We start from the raw sequence: 17670 nt of genomic DNA on the forward strand, positions 1-17670 counted from the left end.
AAATTTCAGTTTTATTGAAATAAAAGAAAATAAGTTAAAACATAATCAATCATGACTTCTATAATTTCAATGTATATGTTTTAGTTGTCAAATACAAGTATTAGTTCTGTGTGAAGAAATATAAGCCTAATTTCCTCATCATGTACCGTTTCCAGTAATTTGTCTCTCTTCATCGCACTACAACTATGCGCTTCTGATTTGTGCATTATTGTGGAAGAGTTTAGTAAAAATCACACAAATATTAATAGCTCGAAAAATAAAAAAAATCGCATATGTTTTAGGTTATTTGATTACCTTTAGGGGCGCTCTATCTCTGGGCTTTTGCTTGGTACTAATTTTTGGGACACCCTCTAAAAAGATACAACTTCCCAGCAATAACGTGACACCATAGGCAATACATCCGAGATTGATGGGACCTGTATGATATCTTGGTTGCCGACACTAATTGCATCAGGGTACGGTCATTATGCTCATAATATAATGAGCAGGAATGAACGGCCTTTTGTAGGAGACACACTGAGTTAAATATTTTAATCGCTTCATTTTTGAAAGATCTATAAAACTGTAATGTTCCTCAAAACAGCAAGATCTAGTCACAATTTTGTTTCCTTGGACCTCTCCAAACACGCACAAATTTTAAAGTGGCAAGAGCAGCATCATTTTAGTATTATGATAATGAAATACAGTTTATTTTAACGAAGGTCACGTGGGCCATTGTCTTGACATGAAACTACCCATGAAGTACTGACAGTCATCCTATAGGCAAACATACTACACTTTAACATGATATAACAAACATTTTTTAATTAATAATGTGGACTGACAAACAAAAATATACTATCGTCAATCGAAAATAGGAGCTTCGCTCACGCTCAGCTAAATTATCTTCCGTGCCTATTGTAGCTTTGACATACAGTTCAATCATACATTCCTGATCGGTGATTCCTTACCTTTCCTTTTAAAACATTGTTCTTTTTATCAGGTTAGGGGCTTATTGAGATGGAACAATAGAATCTTATTGGAGGAACATGATGTTTTCATGGATGATCTAGAGAATGGAATTGGTAGGTTTAAAAGGCTAAACAGCCCCAAATCTGGTTCAAATTAATATAATTTCTCATTCCCATTTTATTATTCTTCCCAGCTTCTATGAACACGTAAGCAGTGTTGTTTTCAAAAGCTAGTAGGAACTTTGGTCTTGAGATGTGGATCATCCGAAATTTCAACAAAATTCATTCTTCTAAGATGCTTGACGATACTTAGTCCAGAAGGAATCTTGAGTATGCCACCTGAATAGAGGAAGAATACAGTCTTGAATGTTGATGTAAGACAGGGGCTTTGATGTCCTTCTCTTTCAGCTCGCCGTACAGTGGTACACCTATTATACTGAGTTCTGCATCCTCAAGATCCATCAGGGGAAAATGTAGGAATATAAGTTTCTACATTTCACACGAGAGATCCATGTGATATTCTCAATTTTAGAATATGAAATCAGATTATTCAACGCATTGGGATTGCAAACACATTTGAGCTCTGCAGATACAGGAAGGAACAAACTACATTTTTTGGAAAATGGTACTTTGAATATTAATAAAAATCGCTAGCACCAACGAATGTCATTCTGCTTAATAATGTTGTAAGTTTGCTCATAGAAATGTGTTCCTTTTCATTTTTATTTGCTTGAAGAATTTAAACACACGTTATTTATAGCCATACGGAAACGGCTTTACGTACAGCATTAGCCTTCTGTGTGTTACTAACTTTACTAATTAGATACCCCTAGTAACCCCCAGGAGGGTTCAAATCTGGCTGGTTTATACCTTCCAATTGAAACTACACTGGGTACAGCAAAAACGGATGTCACTTATATCTGAAAACTCCTATAAATGTGCAGGAGTGGTGCATGACCAAAGGCAAATGTCAAGATATTGGGGATAAACTTTTTAGTCGATAGGTCTAGTCTTCTGCCGAGGATGACTACTGAAGTGGATGGAGCTCCCTTAGTGTTATAGGCCGTTGCTAGCCTAAACATAAGAGTACTATCCCCCATTTGCTTTGATTGGAAGAGGCTGAAACAGAGCTGGCCCCCTCTTTTTCCAAAGCGACATGATTAAAATATCCCTCCTCATGAGATATCGAAAGGAGGCAGCCTTTACCACCAATCTTCCTATCTTAAACTATCACTTTTGGAGCAAACGCAGATGGCAGCCCTTTTTGCACTAAGTACAATGAGGTGTTTCATCAGCTTCTTGTCCTCAATGAACAAAAAAACCTTTAATGCAGCCTGCAGGAAAATAGTCCGACGTTGGCAGGTCCGTCTCAATCCCCAATGGAAAATTATTACACTGCTCTGTCTTAACATATGTTGCAATAAATAAACATCATCAGTTGTTACCTTAAACAAATATACGTACATTTGAACTCATTCATCTGTTTTGCAAGCAATTTTTTTAACCTCATTTAAGCCTTAACTTCAGCTATGCCCGGCTTCGAAGTGCACTGGTTTTTATTTTCAAAATACAAAGTACATGATTGGACCTCCACGTGATCTCTCGGTTAGAGAGCCGAGACTATAACCGTTAGTGTACGGAGGAGGACTCAGGCAAGTTATAAATCATGCAGACAATTTGTGGAAATGGGCACGTAATAGCGGGAACAGCATGACGTCATAGCAGATATGGCAACACCGCTTCTCAAATGCCATAGGCTATTTTGGTGTGGGATACTCTAGTAACAATTAGTACAACTTGAGATGATTATCGGGTTAAATTACAAGATATATAAATTGTTTAGCTGTAAGTATAATTGTTAATAAATACAATCTACTTTTATTTACTCCTAGACATTGTTGCGCAAATTATTTATAATAATGAAATACGACAACAAAATCAGGTGATGGCTGATCACATTAAGATGGCCAATGGCTAAAGTGCACGATGAAGATAGATGATACTTTTATCGAGTTACCTCGATTCCTGAGACAACTCCATCAATCCTTTACTTACTTTTCCGTTTAATTTTTCCACTAACTTATATTTTAGTTCTCTTTCGTTACGCAGTAACGAGAATCTATTGTTGTTAGCTTTTAGAAGTAGTTTGATCAAACTTATTTCCACTAAAGTAAACATTTAATGCTGACATTTTCAACCATTCTTGAATCTAATTTTATAATCTACTTTACTCTTACGTATAATAACATAAACTATTCGATAAAAACTTTTTGTTTGCTACCGTTGAAATTAAATATCATTACTTAGATAAGAATAACTGTTTTGTAATGTAAAAATTAATTACATTAATGATTAGTAAACGACAAAATGTTAGAATCTTAATTGGTTATAATGCATCAGTTTAATCATCCTTATTTAATAAGAAAATTGTCATTATTTTCTGTAAAAAGGCTATTTCAAAATAAATTTTTGTCTTTAAAACAAAAACTTGAAAATCCTTTTCTAATGTTGTCAATAATATACTAATCATTCTTTACTATGTGTTTACTGATTTTTCTCCAGAGGTTGATGATGTGAGGCCAATTTATTATTGAATTGAAAGGTTCTCAATGGACTCAATAAAGGAAAGGTTAAATAAGGGAACATATCGTTGTAGTATCATATCGGACATACATATACAAACCATATATATTGTAATTTTAAATATAATTTGAAACTAATTTAATTTATTTCATATTATGTGGCAGTAACAGGACAGACATTACTCAGGAGTACTGAATGATACAGGTCCTAGTAAAAGGTTAAAAGAAGAACAGGAAAACAACTACAAGTCACGTTACAAAGTATAGGCTAATTTTGTTAGAACAAGTATTAATTGAAAAATTAAATACTTTGGATGGAAATTACTTAAGAAACTCTGTTTACAATAGTGTTTGCGTACGCCCACATCGATAGATATTGTGAAAATCTCATTATTGTATTGATTATTATACCGTTTACACCATTGACAATTATACCCAAAAATATACTACTGAAATTTGTATGGTTTTGATTAATTAAATACAAATCACATGTAGGTCTAAGCATAATTTCACAAAATAATACGAAGCTGAAATCTTACGGTATAAAATAACTGTCTGGGTACATTAATTATAAAATATATATACACCGTTTGTTATGGTCGACGAGATCCAGGTGGCCGCGCAAGATGGCGGACTATATTGATTGTTCCGGATTCAGCTGGCTAACTACACGCACTGTTAGTTACGAACCGTGTGATAGTTGGTTAGCAGCGGTATTGTTGTTTGTTGTCCCGTTTAATTTACATCTGTTTAATCAACATGTAAATATGTCAAAAAGAGGAGGGTCAAGTGAGGTCAACGGATTTATTTCGGTGAGTAAACATTAACTGGAACCACTTAGTAAATTCTTTATTGCGCAACAAATTACGAACTCATTTTATCATCTGCACGTTGCGTGTATCAATGTTTTAGTTTTCACTGACAGTGAAAGTTGTTCAATATAACTTTAGAAGTAAATAACAACTCTTGAATTGCAAGTGGAAACACATGGACTTCGACGAATTGGTTCGATATGCATTAATTAACACCTTTTATACATTTATTAGTGTTATATACAGTATTTTATTTTTGTATAAATTGATTGTTTCCATTTGATTCAGAATGTAAAACGGGAAATCAGCAAATAGTGGATAGTGCATAAGACTGTACGAGAACAAAAGGCAAAAAGTTACACTCCTTCAAGGCCACGTTAGAATTAACTACAAGAAAAGTCGATATTGGGTTACGTCTATTGCATAGCATTACTGTGAACGGGGCATTTCTTACAGCAAGATGCAATATCAACGCCAAACTAGTTTTACTGTATTTCCTTATCAGTTTCAGTATAATTACACTAATACACTAATAACTTTCAATTGATAATACAGCCATGTCCACAGAATTTAACTTTAAATTGCAGAAGTTTCTACTTATAACAAAGGAAAATCGTTCACCTTATCTCTACAAGAACGCATATTTATTCCAGTCCGATTGACAACTAGAAACTTGTCATCCTTTCCAGCATTAAGGATTGTGTAACGGGAATCTGTCTGCTTCCAAACCAAAAGGTTTTCTTAATATTTACCATCTTTTTTAAGAAGCTTGGTGCTATTAATTTACTCCTCGTACTTTGGATTTTCTGGGAAGTACGATTTTAGTGGCGTTCCTCAAGGATCAAATTTGAGAGTTTTCTTCTTGTTTATCTGTGATATACATTTTACCCTGAACAGTAAATTGCAATATTATTTGGCCATTGTTATTAATCGGTAGAACTATGATTAATTTCGATGCAATTTGTCTAAAACCTGTTGTATGTTCCTTAACATAAGCTAATTTGTTCCGATAGTTTTTAACGACAAGAACCAAGATAAAGCAATGTTCTCGTGGAAAATTAAAAGTTTTTGTATACGGGAACAGAGCTGTTTAAAAAAGTTAGGATGTGGAATATCAGAAGTTTTAAAAACTTAAGATTTGTCTAATGAGCTTTAGATCCGTAATCCAACGCTTTGCAGAGAAAAAGATGTTCTTAGTATGTAATTAACTAATTTTAAATCAGTATGCGTCAGAAATTGCTATTGGAACGTAACGTTTTTTTAATGTAAAGATTCTACAGCCCTTGGTTTATTAGTACATTTAAGTCTTGAAAGATTCTGATGGTATATTTAGCAAGTGGGATGATTAGTATGGATACTGGTAAATAAAATCCATACTATAAAACAACGCATCCGAGAGTTAATGTTCTTTGCATACGCAGGCCAGTTTTTTTTTCGTGAAACTGGTAAGAGGAATTTCCTCAAAGAAATAAATCGATCGCCATCTGAGATAGTTTTGGTGAGTGAGGGAATCGAAATGTGAGGATATCAAAAGGGATTAAATATCAAACGTTAAGGTTTTGTATCATATTATATTTTTTGCCTTATAAACTTAAACCTAACCATAAGCCAGTGTCAGCCAAACATACGACCGACGATATGGCTTAGATGACTACTTATCTGACGGTTCTCGCTCACAGGCTACTAGTATTAAATATCCTTTTGTTCACTAGCTCTTCTGTACGTGTCTGCGAAATATACATAGGAATTTTACGAAAAAGCTTTGAATGTTGGTCATAATACTGACTATAGAGCGCACTCTATGTACCGTGAAACTTTGGGATATATTACACACCGGCATTCATCGTGGCTTGTAAATAGTTTTCTGATTTCACTTATTTACAAATATTTTAATATGGAAATAGTTTTGTGAAAAACACCTGTTCACACAAATATGGTTTAAAGTCGGAAACTAATGGGCTTACAGTTTGATAGTGCTTACACAAATATGACTAAACACTTTGGACACATTACGTCATAGAAACGCAACTAGTGAACAAGTTCAAGCCAATTAAAAGTGTGATAATTTGATCAAAGCCTTTCATCTTGTAAGAAAATCAATTCCTCGTATTTGTCGGAAAACAATTACACTTTGAGCGTTTAGAAGTTTTATTAAAATGCTAAGAACAAAGAAAGAGAAGCCCGTTGTGAGAGAAAGAGGGGCGGGTTGAAAGTAAAAGTCTGCCAGATCTGCTTTGTGCTCTTTATTTATTGCAGTTTTAATTAATTGAAACTTATTTCAGCGTAGCTCAGTAGGTATTAACGGCTCAACCGAGTTCCTTGTCTTTCAACTGGTTGTGTATTTTAACGTTACAATTGTATTTTGATTTAAATCTTATTTGAACACGTAAAATACTATAGCCAACACCTGTTTTATACAACAATTCTACATTCTTATTTTACAAAGCAAATACTCAACCATATACTATAAAAACACATTCCTAAAAATATTTTATATACCTGTAAAATAGCAAGTTAGCTGTTACTAAAACTAAGCTCTATTTCCCAAGCTTTACTTCTTTTCATTCGATGGCCTAATTTCGTAATGCTATGTCAAGTTTTACGCTCTAATATTTTTACGCCTAAAGACGTTTAAAGTTTAGAATACCTTAAAGAAGTACTCACGTGTTTAGCCATTTTATACTTAACTAGGTACCTTGGTATTATCCCGAGGCTACTATTTTTGGAAGATTTCCTTACAGGAGACCTAAAAAATTACATTATTATAAAGAGCAGTATTTAAAGACATACCGTGAAAATTACATGTCATTATGACGATCGGTTCTTGTATTCTGCTTCCCAAAAGGAAGCGATGTCGCGATTTGATTTTTCAAACTGTCCATTACTAATTAATTATGTCAACCATTACATAATATCTTACCGAATGTCTTGGCCTAAGATAATACACACTAGACAACTCACTGAGGTTAGTAATACAGGCACTCAGGCGATTGTCAATGCAGTCTCGAGACGTAGTGTTGATGGTCAAATATGTGACTGGATAAGGGCCCCACTCACGGATAGGGTGGTTATTACCACTCTTATGGCAGTGAGCATCAGAATAAGGAATACGAGGGGCTTTTCCCAGGATGGCGTCCTTTCCCCCCCCCCTCCGTGGAACCTAGTTGTGCACGACCTGCTTGTGTCTTAAAGAGTAGTATTGTCTTCGCACAGGAGTACGCAGATGAAATTGTGATTTTTGTGAGTGGCAAGTTCAACACATTAGTGGAACTGACCAATGCTGCTCTGAACATGGGAAACTGGTGTGATGGGATGAGCCTTATTGTCAACCACACCAAAGCTGCCGTGTTTGCCTTTACAATAAGGCGTTAGTTGGAGGGTATTGGTGCATTTATATTTAAGGGCACTTATATCGAGATAAAGTATGATATCAAGTACATGGGTCCTTTATAGGTCCTGAACTGGGGACCCCCTCTGGAAAGGGTTGTCGCCAAAGGGAAATAGTCTTTGATGCAATGCAGACGTGTGATAAGTTGGGCCTTGAGGACTTAACCCGAGGCTTCTGTATTAGTTTTTTGTCTCCGTGGTTAGACCTGCATTCATGTTTGGGATTGTTGTCTGGTGAACAAAAACCAAACCCAGGACTGCGGCAGGTAATGTGGCTAGCATCCAAACGATGGCTATTACTGGAGGTCTTCCCAATTGCGCCGGGCACGATTCTAGAATGCTGTCTCAACCTTGCCCCCTGGATATGGTCATTCGGGGTATGGCCTGGAGGAGTGCCTACTGACTTCAGCAGGAGGGGCCTTGGTCAACCTCGGGCCGCATCAGGCGGCACTGCAAAGTTAGCATCCTGATTCGGAGAAGTTCTTTGTACTTGATCTCTGATCAGATGTTTCAAAGAACTTCTTTCGACAAACTATTCAGGATTGTCAAACCTTTTAGGGAGTCTTGGTCGGAGAGAAAGAAACCCCTTCCACAAACGGAGCTTAAATGGTTTACGGATTGCTCTAAAACAAAAAGTGGCACAAGTGCTGGGATTTTGGGAGCTAGTGGCTCTTATGGGTCCTTATCCTACAGTTTTTCAGGCATAAGTCACAGACAATGTGGTCGTGAGAAGCTTCGTATGCAGTATTGGAGTAAGACGATTAGTATTTTCACAGATAGCCAGGCAGTATTAAAGGCGTTGGACTCTTGTTTGGTCAACTCCAAACTTCTCTGGAATTGCTATCAAGTCGTTTCTTTCCTAAAAACCAAGCGTCATACACACGCTTCTTAAGGGTCTTTATATGGTTATCTGACGCTGATTTAATATTTATTTACGTGTCTGAGGGTTGGTTTGAAACGAAGAAAAATATAACTTCAGAATAAAATACCTTTTGATACCTTCACCAACATTACCACGCCTGACGATAGATTTTATTTCACATGGGAATCTTTCTCTTTTTTTTTCATGAAAACCCAGGTTGTTTACTGAGATACGAAGTAAAATTTGCTCACGGTTCTAGGGCTACGAGTAACAATATAGATTCTTGACAGATTGGAAAGAAAATTATAGTAAAATAATATTCAACGTTAACAAAGTTTTGTTTGGTTTCTCCATTCAGGAGTTTTAATATTGGGTTCTTTACACTTAGTTAAAAAGCGGCCTGTAGTAATAATTTTGCATACGAGAAATACAGACAAGCACTTTCAAAATATTCCTCCATGATGGTGTAAAAATCCAATAAATTGTCTGCTTTGTATTTTATGCTATAACTAACACATTAAACATGCTCCTTTTGTTTGTTCGAGTTCTTTTTCAAGAAAGACTCGGTTTTGTACTTCAATAAACGAATTAATTAGTTAAGTAGATCTATTTTCCAGTTTCATGTTACATTCTTTGTTATAAGTTGGTTATTGACATTGTATGATTTTAAGGGATGATTTTTATACATTTGCCATCGTTATATGTTATAAAAATAGAACACTTCATCTTTCAATTTATTAGCATTTTTGTCCATACTAATATAACACATTGTGTAACTAACTAATTATACATTTTAATACGTTTTATTACATTGGCTAAATAATAAAAATAAATGTACTGTAATTATTAAAATTGAATTATGTTGTTCTATAGATTGATGTGTGCAATTAAATTAATTGCCTAATGTGGTATAGAAGATAGTGGAAATCTAATTCGAATTATTTATTTATCGTGTTTGTTGTACGTTGCTATGCAACCAATGCATATCTGGAAATTTGGTAATACTTACATTAGGCTAACTGGAAATTTGCAGTGATTACTTGCTACCGTTATAATTCATGTTTTGCACTAGGAGTAAAGTAAAGATTTGCAATCAATTAACTATCCGTGTGCATCTTTGCTTATTCTTGTTGAAGGCTTATTCCATTTATAGGCGAGAACTCAAAATGAGGGTGAATTCCATATTGTGTAGTCCAGTAATTAAGAAAATAGAATTAAATGTGCTTGGTCTTACAGTTCTGAGTATGTACGTAAACCTCGCATGATAATCAATTGGAGTAGTAGAAGTTATTCAGTAGTTAACTGAAAGTAATAAAAAGGTAAATTTGTGTTTTAGATGGAAACAACATACAACTAATTAAGTTAAGCCTACCAAGTCCGTTAAATGCGACTAGAATACGAGGGGATTACTAGGAAACTATCCGTGCAGTTTCCCCAGGAAATCTGTATGAAGTTTAACAACACTAGTTGAATTAATTCACTATTGATCAGTCAGATGTGTTGAACAAATGTTTTAGTCCTAAACCACTTGACTTGGAATCCAGTGGTTATTATATATCGATTGGGTGTTTGTTCAGTAATTACCAATAAAGTGCGTGCGTGCGTGCGTGCGTGCGCGCGCGCGCGTGTGTGTGTGTGTGTGTGTGTGTGTGTGTGTTCAAGTTCAAAATCACTTTATTCAAGAAAAATACAATACAATTTCATACATACACTTTTATCCCCCTAGGCGCAGAACTGCGCGTGCGGGGGAGCAGTTGGTCCCTAGATCCTTATTTAAAGTAACTAATCATCACATTAAATACCGTAAAATTTAGAGCGAAAGAACACATATTACATTTCATGCATAATTATCCGAATTCATAATTTTACAAATCACTATATTAACAATGCATACTAATTAATATATTAATAACTTTGATAAATAAAAATAATAACAATTCATATTAGCAAAAAATATATTAACAACTTAGATAAATAAATAAAATAACAATTAATATAATCAAAAAACATATTAACAATTTAAATATATAAATATATTAACAATCCATATTAATAAATAAATTTATACATTTACAGAGCAAACAAACAGTGCATGACACAACAATAAATCAACAAAAACAAACTATAATACAGATACAGAGCGTCAACCAGGCCAGACTTAGCGACAATACGAGTGCAATAAATAGCTATATAATAAATAAATAAATATATATATATACACACATTAAAATAAGATAACATTCACAACTATATACATTATAACAAAAACAATTATTTTATCAATCAATAGGCAAGTTCTTGACATATTCCAGAGCTTTTAATTTTACTTTAGGTTTCTTTTCAAAAATAATGCTCTGCTCACAATGCAGCAAGAAATTGTTGTATATTTTAGGACCTATAGAACAAAATTGATGCCGACTCGATTCCTTGGTTACAAACGGAATTTTAGTAGTAAATTCTGACTAGATCTTGTCACTCTATTATTTTCCCTAAATTCAAATTGACCAATAAACTTTTGAACAAACAGTATTACAGAGTATTGGTGTAGTTGTTTAAAGGTTAAAATATTATTTTCGGAAGGGAAGGTTATTTTGTGTGTGTGTGTGTGTGTGTGTGTGTGTGTGTGTGTGTGTGTGTGTGTGTGTGTGTGTGTGTGTGTGTGTGTGTGTGTGTGTGTGTGTGTGTGTGTGTGTGTGTGTGTGTGTGTGTGTGTGTGTGTGTGTGTGTGTGTGTGTGTGTGTGTGTGTGTGTGTGTGTGTGTGTGTGTGTGTGTGTGTGTGTGTGTGTGTGTGTGTGTGTGTGTGTGTGTGTGTGTGTGTGTGTGTGTGTGTGTGTGTGTGTGTGTGTGTGTGTGTGTGTGTGTGTGTGTGTGTGTGTGTGTGTGTGTGTGTGTGTGTGTGTGTGTGTGTGTGTGTGTGTGTGTGTGTGTGTGTGTGTGTGTGTGTGTGTGTGTGTGTGTGTGTGTGTGTGTGTGTGTGTGTGTGTGTGTGTGTGTGTGTGTTTTATTCTCCTCACACGTCCCTCGTGTTGGATGTTCGGTCACGTATTCTAGATATTCATTTTCACAAAATTAAGTACACTAATTTACTCTCGAGTTAACGTCCACATAGAGATTCGTCTATGTTACTTTTTGTGACAAAATAGCACAAACCCACTTTCTAGATTTGGAGACATTTTGAGCTGGTTACAGTTGAAAGGTATCTATGGTACTTAACTGGAAAGTCCTGAAGATAAAAAAAATCTAGCATAAACAAACATTTTTTATAACAATAAATCACACTTCCATTGCTGCCTAATAAACTAATATTCCCCTTCAAAGAGTACTATCAACTTGTAACTCAAAAGAAGTTGACCTTTTACCAGATGACGTCACACGTTTTTACAAGTTTTGTTTCCTATTCTTGCTAGTCACTCCATTTTAGGGGCTATTTATCACAATTCTGAGAATTCTTTTACATGACAACAATTTTAATAGTGTTAAATACGATAAAAATATTGTTATTTAAAGTTATTAAAGTTTTTAATATAATACATTGCAGTCTAACAATAATTAATTGGTATTAAAATCAAACTTTTCAACTATCCTAATTACCATTCTTGTACGACTGAAAGAGTTACAACTACAATGGTTGCACAAACTGAGTTAATCTCCGCTCTTATAATAAAGGGCTTCTCGGGAAATGTTGAAACTTCGCAACTGTTCAAACCCCTTTCGCTTCAATATTGAAATAAAAGTTGTTACAAGTTAATCTCAAAGCAGCTTTTTAAACAAATTCAGTACTTCCGAAGCCAATGGCGTTTGACTCTTAATTAATTGTATAACTATTAGTGAATGCTGAATTTGACTTAATTTACCCGGCAGATCGCCAATAATAATGGATATAGTTTCTTAATTGAATGATGGGATTTTAAGGTGCAATAAATAAAACTATCCCTAAAAGGTTAAATGGAAATTCTGTAATACGGTATTATTTTATGTAGTTGCAGTTCGTCCGCCCTTATGTCCCACTGTGGGGTTTGCAAAGTTAAGCAACTCAGTGAAAATAAGTCTAAAAAGCTAATTCAAATTCTGCTATTAACAGTTTAAAATATATTGTAAAGTTTTGAATTAATAAAAAATCATTAATGACTATTAATAATGAAAAATCAATATTTATATTTACAGCTTCACAGAACGTATGGACAGTGTAAATTAATACGAGGTGATTACTTTACGATTACAATCATTAAGTTTTTTCTTGCAATTCAAATATAACACATAATTTTTATTTCCTCTTTCTTCAAATTATAAATCTGTATTTAAATCGTTTAGGCTAATAAGGAACACGGATCAATCTATAAATATATCCCATTGTTTGTTACATCTAGGGAATATATATGATCTGTATCAAATATTTTAATTTCCTAAATATTAAAATACCAGCATTGTAGTGTAAATAACTCAATGAAATAAAATTGCAGGATTATATTTTTGCTTCCTTTTTTAATGAAGGTATAATTGAAATTTTAGAGCTGCGTTTTATTTAATCAAGCGACGATTAACCAAGCAGATTTAACTTAATTTAGTTCCTTCATAAATTTAAGAATAAAATTAATAGCTTAAAGAAAGAAAATCGAAACCCATCCTCCTCAAAGTTTAGAAACTATGAATTATTAGAATTCACAAGTGCTAAATCTCGTCAATTGTAGTAGTACTAGGATTGGACTTTGGATTGCGAGCTGCGAGCAATAGCTCCAGTGGGACTTTACTGTGCGTTTTATCTTTTCTGTTCCTTAAACATTATCCTTCTCGTACCATGTGTTTTTTTACATCTAACAATAAGATTTACCTACCAACTTTTGCAATGTCTAAGACGGAGAAACAATCGGGCATAGAGCTGGGGTTGATCCGTGAAGCGAGCTGGGGTGTTCCCTAGCAACAGTTTATTCGTATTGTAAACTATCCGATGATGATAAGATTTCAGACATTTACCACCGTTATATGTTACAACATGTATAACACAACGTTTTGAGAATTGCAATCCATCCTCTTCATCTGGTGAGAAATAATCCATTAGAAAAGAAAGAAAACTTGTAATCATTGTAAAGAAACACGTTAAACCTTTTATTCTTTGGTAATGGAATGCCTATTTTTCGTACTGCTGAAGATGACTTTAATAGCCTGAGCTCTAATTATAATCGGAATCTTCTCGTATAATACTCTTAGGAAGTATCTAGAAATGAAACCAAATTCATCGGGAGTGCTGATGGCCGAGCGGTCTAAGGCGTCGGATTGAGATTTTGGATATGAATTAGAGATGATGATGGTTTCAAATACTGTCTTAGTACTTATTATCAGTACCATCGACCTTGTACTGTATCGACTCTCCCTCTTATTCTGTTTGATAAAATCCACGCATAGACCAGTGGACCATGAGGCAGAGTAAGGCTTAAAAGTATATCGGCCTCTCCATAAAATACAATTACTTCTAAATAAATGACACCTTTGGATGACATTGACTGTAAAGATATTAATGACATTTTTCATAAATTTGTCGAAGAATAGCCTACTTTCTGGAGTTCATATTGTTTTTTTGGAAAAGTAGCTTAACTTATCAGAAATGATACGGCCATCTGGCCAACATATTCAGAAAATCCATACTTCACTCAAGAGTACAACAGGAATATGCTTGCGTGCGCCCTTTCGTTAGTACGTGACCACTCCTATAGATCATACGAATGTTCCGATTTCGATTAAAGCGTTTTTATGAATACTTTGTAGTATTTCTATAAAATATATATTCTTTGACAGAATGTATAAAAATATATTTCCAAGTATAAACTTTTTACTTATGGTGATTTAAATCAAATCATTTCAAGTTCAAGTTTTCCAGCATAATTAAGCCAAACTTCGAAACTGTTTCAACCGATGTCTTCGTGTCAGGGGTAACAGCTGCGTGTCACAATAGTTTATCGCGACAAATCCTCACCAGCTCGAACAATACACTCTAATTAGTTGAGTGACGCTCTTGATTAATCGACTCGTTTTATAAACAATTTATTAAATTTCTCTGTAATTAGTTCTCGGGAATTAATAGCCGAATAACAACCGGGAAATGTTGAATGTGTTTTCTTCGTTGTCTAAATACTGTGTTGTAACAGAGGCCCGGCCCGGTAAGTCTGAGTCGATCGCGACTATATTAACCTTACTGGGACGACTATGTATCGACCCCGCCGGGCTCGTAACCTCCCTGACAAAGCCAGCTGTCACTCAATTGTTTTGTGGTCGTCGGCCTGCGATTTTCGACTGAAAAATGAAAGCTTCATTGTTACTTACTACAATTAAAGCAGTTGATTTTTTGTAAACAAACAAAAACAACAACTCAAGAAAAGTTAATAGAAATATTTTGATAAGAAACGTCATCAATTTAATAATGTGATTTAATAACAAGTTATTATTATCACAGAATAATTGGGTTTTAAGAAACGGGACTCAACAACTATACTTGCCACACTTAAATCTCTTTGGTTCGGATCCTCCTCTATTCCATGATACCCTCTTGATATGGTTTTCTTTGTAACTATAATTAGAAGACTTAATATAACTCACGTTTCAAACATATTCACTTTGAAATTCATATAGTTTGATGCGTTAAGTTGAATCTTCTCTTGCATTTTAAACTGTATTACTTCAATATGTTCCAGTTTAATTCTGATGACAAGAAGACTACCAGACGAAAAGATGAAAGCGTATCAAAAAGAGGAAGTGATGAAACAGTCAGAAGGAAAAGAGAAGCTACCAAAGACTCAACCAAAAGTACAACCCAGAGCAGGACAAGGGTGAGCGAAGGAGCAAGTACGAAAGAATCCTCAAAGTCACGCGAGGAGAGTAGTCGTATTGGGGTTGTCAAAGAAAAGAGCGCAACATCAGAAAAAACAGAAATTAAACTAGGTGTCAAAAAGGAAGCACAACATTCTTTAGTTCAAAAAAGAAAGCCTGCTGTAGAAGGGAAGCCCAGCACTTCATCTCGGAACAACCAAAAACCACAAATAGACAAAACTATAAAGTCGAAAGTGTCTACTTCTTCACCATACATGGCTGGTAAGTCTCTGTTTTCAAGAGAATTTTAATAATTTTAATATTGATGACAATTTCTCTTGATAATATCTCTATGCATATTTGGTTTCTGAAAATATCACAACTGATAAACTTTGTATGTAGAAAGAATAGTTAAAAATTTGTTTTGGAATTGGAGATAAATATAACATAATATTCAAATAAATATTTTTAATAGTGAATAATATGAAGAATTATTATTACATATAGTTATTACAATGTATACTGTTCAAGAAATATTTAATTATTGTCTTAATGTTTAAAAAAAAATTGTTTAAAATATTAGTTTTAACCCACAAACTATTCTTTTTTTAATTGTTAAAAATCATTGGATATTAAACTTAATTGCGATAATTGATATATTTGTATATTAAATTATGAGCACAATAACCTTATAAAACTATCAAGTTACATTAAAGTTAGTTGATAAGTAAATTATTTACATTTTTTTAAGTGGACAGATACCAATGCTCAAATGCTTAAAACAGTCTCAAATACCTCTGCAAAAACATTTACTGGTTTTTGTTGACATAAATCGATGGCAAAGGACCAACATTTTGTTATGCTTTTAACTCACACATCATCAATGGTAAGTTTAATACAGACAATTATTACAGTTGTGCTGCTTTATTAAATTGTTTCAGCTGCAAGTGGGAGACCAAAAATTATGCAAAATATCTCCCAGCCACAAATAAAGAAGAAGCCATCTTCACTACAAAGAGAATCGCCTTATAGAAGTTCACTTGCTCAAAAGCCTCAGCCCAGAACAAGCACACTTGCTTCTGGGGACCAGAGGAAACCAAGTCAATTAGCCGAAACGCCTGCAAAGTCAAAAACATTGAAAACAAGCAAAACTGCCCTTACCAAAAGTAGTAAACCTGTTGCAATAGAACCTGTAAAGCAAAAAAAGTCTTCAAGTTCATCTTCAAAATCAAAAGTCACTGTGTCTAAAAGACGTGAGGAGAAAGTTACGAGCATATTAGAAGAACCAGTTCTTGAAAGTGAACAGCAGCTGAAACCTTTTGGGGAGATCCACCGGAGCAACACGTTCACCAAGGAGGGCAGTGCTCCTGACAGTCTGACCAGTGATCTGACAGCGAGTCAGTCACAGGAGTTTGGCTCACTCAGCAGTGTCGACCGAGTGGATGTGGATGACTACAATTACGATGATGATTTTGAGGCAAGTTCAACACATTAAATGTCATGTTCAAAATCCTAAATTTGCTCTTTAATAATAAATTTTTAACCTACCTCTTATTGGATTATTTTGTATAAATTTGTTTACTTAGTAAAATTATGATTCCAAGAAAAACCTAGCATATTTACAGTGTTGCCAGAAAGTTTAGGGACACCCCACATAAAGTGATATACTACTTGTGTCCCTATACTAACAGCAGATTGGCTAACTCTATATATTTCCCCATTAACGCAGTGAAAACGAAGTATTTTGGTGTGACTTTCATTACTTTATGTATAAAATCTTTCAAAATATGAACTTTTTTGTGATTTTAAAATTTTGGAGGAAACACCTTTTTTTGAAACATTAAAATTTATAACTTCTAAAATAAATGTCCAATCATCTTAATAATTGGTACGTTGTTTTAACATAAGATATGGAGTAAATAAATGCTATTGTGGCAACTAGAAAAAAATCACTCACAGTTTGGTGATCGCTCAAAGTTCCTTTATTTTTTTTTTACAAACACGGAAATGGCGATGTTTGTAGCTGACGGCAACAAAGCAAATGATGAAAAAGGAGTGCGTGCGCATCAATATCCCTTCCTCTGTTTTGTGAGGAACAAGCTGGTGTGTGTGGATTGCCTACCACTCTCATAGTTCTAGCGCTACAACGCACCAAAGTTATCAGTTTTTCATTTCCGAAAAAAATAAAAATAAAAGAAATTTGAGCGATCACCAAACTGTGAGTTATTTTTTTCTAGTTGCCACAATAGCATTTATTTACTCAATATCTTATGTTAAA

The 17670-nt window shown here is 34.4% G+C and overlaps 1 protein-coding gene across 2 annotated transcripts; it reads left to right on the forward strand.

The window, feature by feature from the left end:
* The first annotated feature begins 4206 nt into the window (after positions 1 to 4206).
* LOC124355857 lies at positions 4207 to 16946 on the forward strand. Of its 2 annotated transcripts, none has more exons than XM_046807014.1 (3): positions 4207 to 4344; positions 15278 to 15674; positions 16334 to 16946. In XM_046807014.1, exons 1-3 carry the CDS (start codon positions 4300 to 4302, stop codon positions 16885 to 16887), a joined length of 996 nt encoding a protein of 331 aa, XP_046662970.1. In that variant the 5' UTR covers positions 4207 to 4299; the 3' UTR covers positions 16888 to 16946. The 2 variants fall into 2 exon arrangements, with proteins under 2 accessions (XP_046662970.1, XP_046662974.1); XM_046807018.1 differs by lacking the exon at positions 4207 to 4344 and adding an exon at positions 4352 to 4537.
* Positions 16947 to 17670: the final 724 nt, after the last annotated feature.

This window comes from Homalodisca vitripennis, chromosome 1, assembly GCF_021130785.1.
Source record: "Homalodisca vitripennis isolate AUS2020 chromosome 1, UT_GWSS_2.1, whole genome shotgun sequence".
NCBI classification, from domain to species: Eukaryota; Metazoa; Arthropoda; class Insecta; order Hemiptera; family Cicadellidae; genus Homalodisca; species Homalodisca vitripennis.

What these genes read in the sequence shown, in the direction of transcription:
- LOC124355857 (XM_046807014.1), top strand. Translation starts at nt 4,300, where the DNA reads ATGTCAAAAAGAGGAGGGTCAAGTGAGGTCAACGGATTTATTTCG. An exon ending in AGGTCAACGGATTTATTTCG is followed by an intron (nt 4,345 to 15,277) that starts GTGAGTAAACAT and finishes AATATGTTCCAG; the next exon opens with TTTAATTCTGATGACAAGAA. An exon ending in TTCTTCACCATACATGGCTG is followed by an intron (nt 15,675 to 16,333) that starts GTAAGTCTCTGT and finishes AAATTGTTTCAG; the next exon opens with CTGCAAGTGGGAGACCAAAA.